A 9,315-nucleotide genomic window follows, 5' to 3' on the forward strand; every position below is an offset into this window, starting at 1 on the left:
ATAATATTAAACACAAAAGAGGATGGAAGGGTAAATCATGCCTACATGTGTGTCGATTCAGCAGGGCTAACATTTGATGAGGAAAGGTGATCGTAATGATGCAATAGATGTTAACTGTCACCTAGCATTTTGTGTTTAACGTTACAAAAATAATGACATTTTCACCAAAAAATGAAGAAAGCAGTCAAAGTGTTTGACGCTCAACATTTTCTCAGGGAGGACCCGATGACACCCCCAAGTCCTAATATTGAAACAAAATCTACACCCTTGAGAGTCACAAAACAGAGACACATGCCGGGGGATGATGTAGTATGTACAGCACGTGTTTTCGGGACTTTCTAACCCTATGGACCACATTAAGTGTGAATGTGACTCACTTGTTGGTCTTGATTTTGAGGTCTCTGCCTTTCTGAAGTTCATGTCCATCTTTGTACCAGCGGAATGATGGGCTGGGATTCCCCGACGCCTCGCACTTCAAGTACAGCTTGTCCCCTTCCATCAGAGACTGGCCTCGCATCAGCCGGAGTTTAGGAGCAGAGGCTGGACAGAGAGAGAGAAAGAGAGGGTGAGAGAAAGGGAGCGGAGAAAGAAAATCAAAGCTTGCATTACTGAAATTAACTACAGACATTCAATTAATCTATCCATTTAATTGTGTAAGTGTGTGTGTGTGTGTGTGTCTTTGTGTCTGTATGTGTTAATGTGGGTGGCGGATGAAAATCTGTTAGTGAGTGTTCAGATGTCGGGGTCAAAGCCTGAGGTGACCGGTCAGAGTTCACATGAGAGATAGCTAAAGAATGTAGGAAAATCAATACAACAGACACACGCACACACGCACACATACTGGAAAAGCACTTGGGTAAGGTCTGAATTTTGAAAAGACAAACTGAAGGCTTTTAGAGCAAAACAAATTCTCAGAAACTCTCTGCAGTAGATTTTCACTATGGAGCAATGTGGGTGTGTTTATGTACTTGCGTGTGTGCTGCATGGGCTTCATCAGTCTCAGGAGAATTTCGCTCTCTCTCTCTCTCTTTTCTCTCCTTAAAAACTACAACAGACTGCATCACTGACACCAGCGAAGGCAACACGAGCGCACAGAAGCTAAAGCAAAGAGACAACTCAGCACCATCCAGTACCATTTACACACACGTACACACATATGCACACTCACACACAGTTTAAGTGATGGGATGCGCTTGATCAACTGTGAGGCAACTGTTGTACAGGCCCACAGCTCCTCACAGCACTGCTGTATCCTTTAATTTACTCCTCATATACACACAGTACATACTGGAGATGTCAAACTTCAACACGATGCTGTGCATCTATATGTGTGTATATATATACAGATAGATAGATAGATAGATAGATAGATAGATAGATAGATAGATAGATAGATAGATAGATAGATAGATAGATAGATAGATGAGATATATCTATCATATATATACATTTGGATGAGATATATACGTATAATGTGGTACTAAGGTGTTCATGCAGAGATGAACTGAGCACATGGCAGGTATACATCTTATACTGCTAGGTTAGTAACCTGGGTCTAGTTCTTTTCCATGATTCAATCATGGATAGTGTTGTTGACATTGATGGCTGTTTTCCTGATCTGTGTCACTGTGAACAAATCCCATGAAGACTAAATCAACGATTACTTCACTCCAAAGCCTGCTACATCTTCATCCTTTGTGCCATGAGCTCCATTTTGGTCAAAATGATAAAAGAAACACAACAGTGAGGCTCACTTTGGTTTTGAGTGCCATGTTCCTTAATCATCATGAACACACAATGTAGTTTATTTTGACTCAGTCCCACATACACATCCTGCTCCCATAATACCAAATGTGTATTAATCCATCTCTAAAAATAGTTCCAAATGAATATACTTTTTAATCCTGTTTGTGTAACAGTTACTAAAAACAGTGACCAGCTATTTCAGTACATCATTGAGCCATTTGAAAAAAAACTAAGCTTAACATTTGCGACCTGTTTCACATCTTTAGTAGGAACAATTATACTTCTGTCTGAGTACCACAGACAGGGTAGGGAAGTCAGTAGGTGTTGACAGACTGAGCAGTGCATAGCTGGTTTTGGTCTTTTAATGGGATTGATTCACAGCAACATAAATATACATTAAGAGCTACCTTATCCTTAAAGGACACAAGTGGAAGTTAATTGGGGAAAAAAACTCAGGATGGAGTTAAAGAGGAGAACCTCTCTGAAGTACCATCCAAGCAGCTTGCAGTTATGTAAGTAGGATTTAAGTAGGATTTCTAGACTCACAGCAGAACAAGCAGCACATCTTTAAATCCAGTTCTCACATTTTGTGAGATTTAGTCTTGTCACAGCTCGACACACGATGTTGATGCATAATTTTACGTCACACGAGAGTAAATCATCTCAATATTACCAGATGCTGCCTCTCTACCTCTCTCTCACTCTCTCTGTCTCTCTCTCTGAGTTATGGTGAAGAATAGCGCTGAGTGTTCATCGTATATTTTTGGTTGGGCTGCTATTCTGGGTATTTTCTTGAAAATACCCAAAATAGTCAGCAGTGGTACTTTATTTCTTTTCTTCTCTGAGGCTCCAGATGTTACACAGTCAGTTAAGACTAGATCTGCTGTCAAATTTTCCCTCAACTCGACTGGCTTGAGCTCTTGTTGACTGATGAAACCAAACAAGACAAATCGTGAGAGTGTTTCTTTATCTGGACCAGATGCAGTGAGAGACGCAGCAGGCAGTTGTTTACTGTGAAATAGCTCTGATAAACCCTCTGCAGATAGTCTGTGACTAGCAGGTGATCGTAGTGCAGCCAGCAACCCAGTTACCTGAATTAATGTTTAGTGTATGCTTCTGCACATCACTGATATGTTTAAGTTCTACATGTTGCAACTGTTTAGATCAAATAAAAATTGTTATAAGTGTAAGTATAAGTCTGTACTCGTGGTCTGGTTAGGTTTAGGCACAACAAAGACTGGTCACCACTAACAGGCTGAGTTAAAAATATCCAATTTCGTGCCATAAACAAGGCTGGAAAAAACCTTTAAGGTATCCAGTGGTGTCCTGCTTGTGGATGTTGAAACACAGTCTTGAACTGCAAATAAACTGTTAACATGTTATAATGGCCCATTATATGATAATGTGTCATTTTTATGTTTATAGATTGTTGAGCTGGACTATAAAAAATATATATTATGTACTTTTCCACTATATTTTTTTGGTGTGTAAAGGTCTCAGTGGACTTACTGGATTGTCCAGTAGCTTTGATAGCTTGATAGCGGTGTCCGACCATTGCTGTATAATACTGAATCTGACAATTCAACATTCACACGCACATCACTCCATGATTAGCCTGCTGTATGGGGGTAAGAAAAGAGACCTTTGTCCCTTTTCAACTTAGTGCAACATTATGAAAATCTTCTTGGAGAGATAATATGAAAATGTGTGGCGATATCTACATATTTAAATTATATTACACTACCCTCCTCTCTTTGACAGCCAGATTTTCATCACGCCTTTGGGGTGGCTGTTGAGAACAGCTATAAACACTCTTGTGGTCAGACAAATGATGTATAAACTATTTTGTTTTGAGTATAACCCAACCCTTATACCCAGTCATATCTATTGTAAATCCAACGTGACATTAACGCACCATCAAACTTCTCAGGCTGAGTCCTTCCGAGACCCTACTTCAAAAGGACATTGCTAGCTGGATGTCATTACAGGAGATGTTCTGTGAGTTGCTCAGATCTAAAACAAGTTTTAGAGTTTCCAGGATCCTTTGTTATATCAGTAAAAAATGCATAAAGTCAGAACTCACCACTTTACTGCAGTCGTGATAAACTGTTTTTCAGAGGGAAATGAGCAGCCTTGTTGCTGTTTTCAGGCAGCATTTGGCTTTGGATATGTTGCAGGAGACAATAAGGAAATCATGGGAACTGTAATCTAATAACAATGTACCATATGTAGAAAAGAGATGAGATTTCATTGAGGGAGGGGTGAGTTTAGGCCAATTCCAGCAGTGCAGATTTGACATTTAGACTCACAATGACAAAATACCTCTGAGTATAATAATCTTTGTTTGTACTGCACTTTCCAAAAGCAAGTTACAAAGTGCTTCACAGTCCGTAAATACATTCGAAATAATCAACAGTAAATTAACCAGAAATGCCACCAAACGAAGGACAGAAAACATAGCAAGGAGACACAAATAACACAGTGTAGTTAAACACATACATACAAAGATACTGATTTAGCTTCTACCCTTCAACATCACTGGTAAAGAGGCCTTTCATTTCAAAGAGTGAATGAATAGACATGAAATACATCTGATAAACCAGAAACCAGTTAATAACCAGAGAGAAACGATGTTTGTGACTTCACCCAAACCAGTGAGTTCATTTAAAATATGTGTGGGAGAAAAAGGGAGTGAGGTGTTAAAATGAAATTTAAGTCTCGGCAGATTGGAATATTTTTCTAACGCTTGGCAAAACACACACATGAGTAGGAGGGTTAAGACACACAGAGGGAGAATGAGAGGACAGCCAGTTTGTCCATACATCCAGTGTTAAATAACAGTCAATCCTTCTGTCAATCTATTAATCAATCACTTCAAACTACCTCAAGTGGTCAATTCAATCACATTTGCAGGAGCAGCACTCAGCTTCTCTTCCTCCGTGCTGTTCCCACTGTGTCACCAGAGCTCTGCAAGATGCCCACTTTACAGGAATAACGTCCTCAGATTCCCTTTAACCAGATACATAACTCTGTGTTCAGCACTGAAATGTATTTTTATACTCTATCTTGGATTTCCCAGGGTTTGTTTTCCCCAATCAAATGCCTAAACTCCTTGTGCTTAGCTCCTGACTTTACATAGAAGTGGAGAGAGTGATAGTGATAACATGATAAGAGAAGGAGAGCCACACATTTTCAAAGAGGAACAGCAGGAAAATATTGTGAAGTCTGTTGCGTTGTGATTTATCTGTTCCTGTATGACTGTACAATGTGGGTACAACATACTGAGTCCAGACAGAAGAACTAAAACCTGACACATCCTGTTATTACACTGCACTGTACCTGCTGGAAATACTTTGATATGTTTTAGTGTCATCTACATTTTGTCATTAAAGTTGAGATCACATCCAGTTGTCATATTGCGCATCCACTAAAAATATACAAAATCAAATCATGTTTTCTTCTTGTAAAACAAAATATGATGCACATCCAAGTAGGTTTAACACTAGGTGCTTGATGGAGGCACATGTGAAAAAAACAAAAAACAGGGTCTGCAAACTACATAATGCTCTCATGAACATGTACTACCTTCATGTGACATTTAACGTAGCACAGTCCATTCTGAAGAAATCAAACAAGTCCAGAGACACACCCTGACACGTACCTTACAGAGCGCTCACCTGATAAATATAAAATAAATATATGATATTGATATTGTTATGATATTGTTGATCATGTTTTAGGCAGTAAAGACATTTCCTGCTATTAAACTGTTTTGTAATACGAGGAGTACCTGCTCCCTGGAATCACAGCTCCCTTTAATTATATTAGGAATGTTTCTCCAACAACAGATCTTCCTCAGGAAATACCCACAGGAAGGAAATTAGGGATATATATAGAGCAAAATGACCAGTGACATCATAATCCATAATCGTCTAATCAAATTAAACCCTATTGAACCTTCTGTAAATACCCTGACATGTTATTATGTGGTCTACATTTTACCATGAAGCTACTATCACCAATCACAATAGGTTTAAGGGGGGATTTGTCATTTAATAACTAATACATTCCTGACGTAATCCTTGAAACAAGATAATTTGCACTGTAATAATTATAACTATTACTTTTACCCCCTTGGCACATATTTTTACTTGTTTTAAGACAATTAAGATTGCTAGACTGTATTTTTATGATGGATTTTACCGCAGCAGCTCGGCCCTGTAAGACCCTTCAACTGGTGAATCTGAGGTGAGACTGTCAGGCTTTTATGCAGGTAAGTGTGGAACTGAGTGGTGAAAGTCAGCCTGAAGCAGCTGTGAGTGGTGAACCTGGTTACCAATGAGCTCATCCCTCTCTAGGATCCTCTCCTCAGGCAACATCATGGAAGTTTGGTCATCCAGGGAATGTTCGCTGAAAAGCAGAAGGAAATTACCCTTCATGGATGTGACATCCGCATTTCGCGGGCGTGACAGTGTCGGATTGATTGAATCACTGAAAATTTCCGCTCCAATTTTAACACATTTTTTAACATCTGACATAATACTTTAGGTATTCAGACATTCATACAAGTTTGTCCTTTTAGAAAAATACTATTGATCCCATGAAACTGAGTAAAAAACTGTGAAATGAAGATGTTCCTGCATGTGTGTGTTTATATTGTAGCTATTTTCATCAAACATCAAAATGACTCCTATTCACCATCAAAGATTGGCTACTCTAATGCCCAAGTGTATTTCTTTCAAACTAAAATTACAGACTGATTCACTGATCTTATTTTAGATGTGATTAAAGACAGGTAGATTCTTCTATGGGTTTATTTTTGATGCCTGGATCTTTAATCACAGTGTCTCATAGGTTTATAAAGCTGTAAAACAAATAAGCAGCCTTGCTGCACACTGCTTGATGTTCCAAAACCAAATCACAAATGCTGAGGAGGAGGAATTTACTGTGACGGCTTCTCCATTAAGTCTTAAAACCACTCGCTCTATGCCAGAAATACATCAACACCTATAGGGTGCATTAGGGTGTTGGACAGATGATGTTTTAAATAAGTGATTTTAACTGATCTTTCCATCGTGTCTCATTACCCAGACCTTCATTTTTACTGCAATAATTACCAAACAACGCATGTAAGACAGTACAAGGTTCCCACTGTAGGGTGAACAATTAGAATGTGTGTGCAAGAACACAACGTCTTGAACATCTGAGACTGTCCTAATTTAAAGATGTACAGTAATATGAAACATTTCTGCATTAAGATATCTAAAAAGTGCAAGACCATTGTTATATATTTCGTTTAGTTTTGAACTCAGATTATTCCAAATTTCCAACAATGTTCAAACCAGAGAAGAATGTAGCTTAATTTTATTCATGGTAATGGTACATTTCATTTGGTCGCCTGTCGCTATTACTTCTGGGAGAGAGTCAGGAAGAAAGTTGATGAATGTGACTAAATGTAACATAAATAAAACTTATAAACATTACCTCGTCTGTGAAGATTTCTGTGTGAGTCATTCATATCGATTTTCACCAGCGAAGGTGGTTGCCATGATCCTACGCTACTTCACAACATCAATAAACTGTGATTTCTTCGTGTTGATTAATAGTCCAATAGTGGCAGAAATGACTTACTGTAAGTTCAATAAATACAGAGAAAGATTTGTTCTTTAAGCAGACCAGCACAAAAAGAAAGTGCTGACAGATCAAATAGTGATTGACTGCTCATCGAATGGTTAACTTTACCAAGGTTTTTTTCAAGGTTTATTAATGGTAGAATGTTAAATATTCCTTATTTAGGAGATGTAAATGTATATATTTTGAGACTTCAGCAATCAGCAACATGAAAACAAATATATCAGAATCAGCTTAACTCTTTAAAGGATGTCAAACCTTTATAATGCACCATAGAAAAATTGCATTTTACATGGCTATCTGATGTCTTTGAGTGGTTCTACTATCCATAAAGGACACCCTATTTTGCATCCTCTTTATAAGTCTTTAACTTTAAAATTATCAGCAAAAAGACCAGAGATGATCCAAGTCAGCTAATAAATCCTGTGGGCCCCTTCAAACCTCTTCGCAAAAAAGCCTATTTTTGGCAGAGCTGCTTGCTAACGAGCAGAAAAAAACATGTGCAAGAGAACAGAAATACATTTTAAATGGACTCATTTGTAAATGTTATGTTTGAGTTTGAGTTTGATAAGGAACTATCCGCGTTACTGCAGACATTAAAAAAGCCAAGCCTGCTCAACAATTTTCAGTAATGCATAAAAAGCGACAGAGAGAGACTCTGAAATACATGTGCACGAACACAATTAGAGTAGATTCACACATCCCACACACCACAGGCACCAAGCAAGCCATAACAAGTCTAATTCTGCAGCTGCAATTTACACACAGCAATTTTCCACAGCACTGTGAATGTGCATGAATGCATATGTGTGTGTGTGTGTGTGTGTGTATGTGTGTGTGTGTAGGTGTGTGTGTGTGTGTGTGTGTGTGTGTGTGTTCATACATGGTAACATGTGAGTATTTGTGATGCACATGTGCACGAGCGTTTTATTGTATGCACTGATGGGTATGTGTGATTGTTTGTGCGTGTTTAAATGTGTATTGAATGTGTTTGTGTGTATATGTGTGTGCACTGTAAGTTGCTGATACAAGCCTTCTGTATCTCTGAGTGATGGGAGAATTCCTCAGTGAGAGCACAGAGAGGTGGGGGTGGAGGGTGGGTGGGTGTTGTGGGGTGGTGGTAGGAGAGCCACAAATGGACAGCAGTGTCTGGCCAATAGCTTGTGACCGGCCTGCTCCACTAGCCAATCACACTTGACCAGCGCTCCCATCAGCCGTCCATCAAGAGGTCCTTCTTTCAAGGTCAGCTGATACTCCCTCCCCTCTCTCCTCCCTCTCTCTCTTGCTCTCTCTCGCTCTCTCTCACTCTCTGTCCAGCAAAGCAGGCATCAACAGAATTGATCTAATTTCTTGCTAAGCATGATCCAATAACAGAGAGTGATATGGATGCCAAACCAATTAGGTGTGTTCGCAGACAGGTAGGGCACCCTGAGAAGGCATGGCCAGCGACATGCCTGCACACATGGACACAACGTACGTGTGTGTGTGTGTGTGTGTGTGCATGTGCTAGTGTGTGAGTCAGCTGACAGACTAGTGAGTGAAGAAGCATAGTACATTCATAAAATGCATAAATACGTGCAGAGGAAACTGATGTGTGTGGGTCATAATGGAAGAATCTGCAAATATACTGTATGTGTTGAGTGTGTGTTTGTGTGCGAGTGTGGCTGTGTGTGTTCATGTATAAAAGAGAGAAGCTCCTTCTATCTCATTCTCCGATCAGTGTGATTTCTGCAGAGCACAGCTGTCACCATGGAAACCAGGGAGGGCGCAGGAGATAGAGAAAGAGAGAGAGGATGTAAGGCAGAAAGAAAAGGGGGGGATTGAGGAAGAGTAGGAGAGAGAGGGAGAGTGTGCGTATGAGAGAGAGAGAAAGAAGAAGGGAAAGGGTGAAGAGGGATAAAAAGAGAGAAAAAGTGAGAGATGACCGTTGGTTGTTGA

At 39.4% G+C, this 9,315-nt stretch overlaps 1 protein-coding gene across 2 annotated transcripts in view; it reads right to left on the reverse strand.

Moving 5' to 3' along the window:
- Positions 1 to 9,315, reverse strand: part of nrg2b (neuregulin 2b) — a 57,383-nt gene that overhangs the window by 30,934 nt on the left and 17,134 nt on the right. For both annotated transcript variants that reach the window (XM_030397099.1, XM_030397098.1), the window contains exon 2: positions 378 to 540. In XM_030397099.1, the coding sequence (XP_030252959.1) occupies positions 378 to 540 (163 nt within the window). The remainder of the gene's footprint in view (positions 1 to 377; positions 541 to 9,315) is intronic.

Source organism: Sparus aurata, chromosome 18, assembly GCF_900880675.1.
Source record: "Sparus aurata chromosome 18, fSpaAur1.1, whole genome shotgun sequence".
Lineage (NCBI taxonomy): Eukaryota > Metazoa > Chordata > Actinopteri > Spariformes > Sparidae > Sparus > Sparus aurata.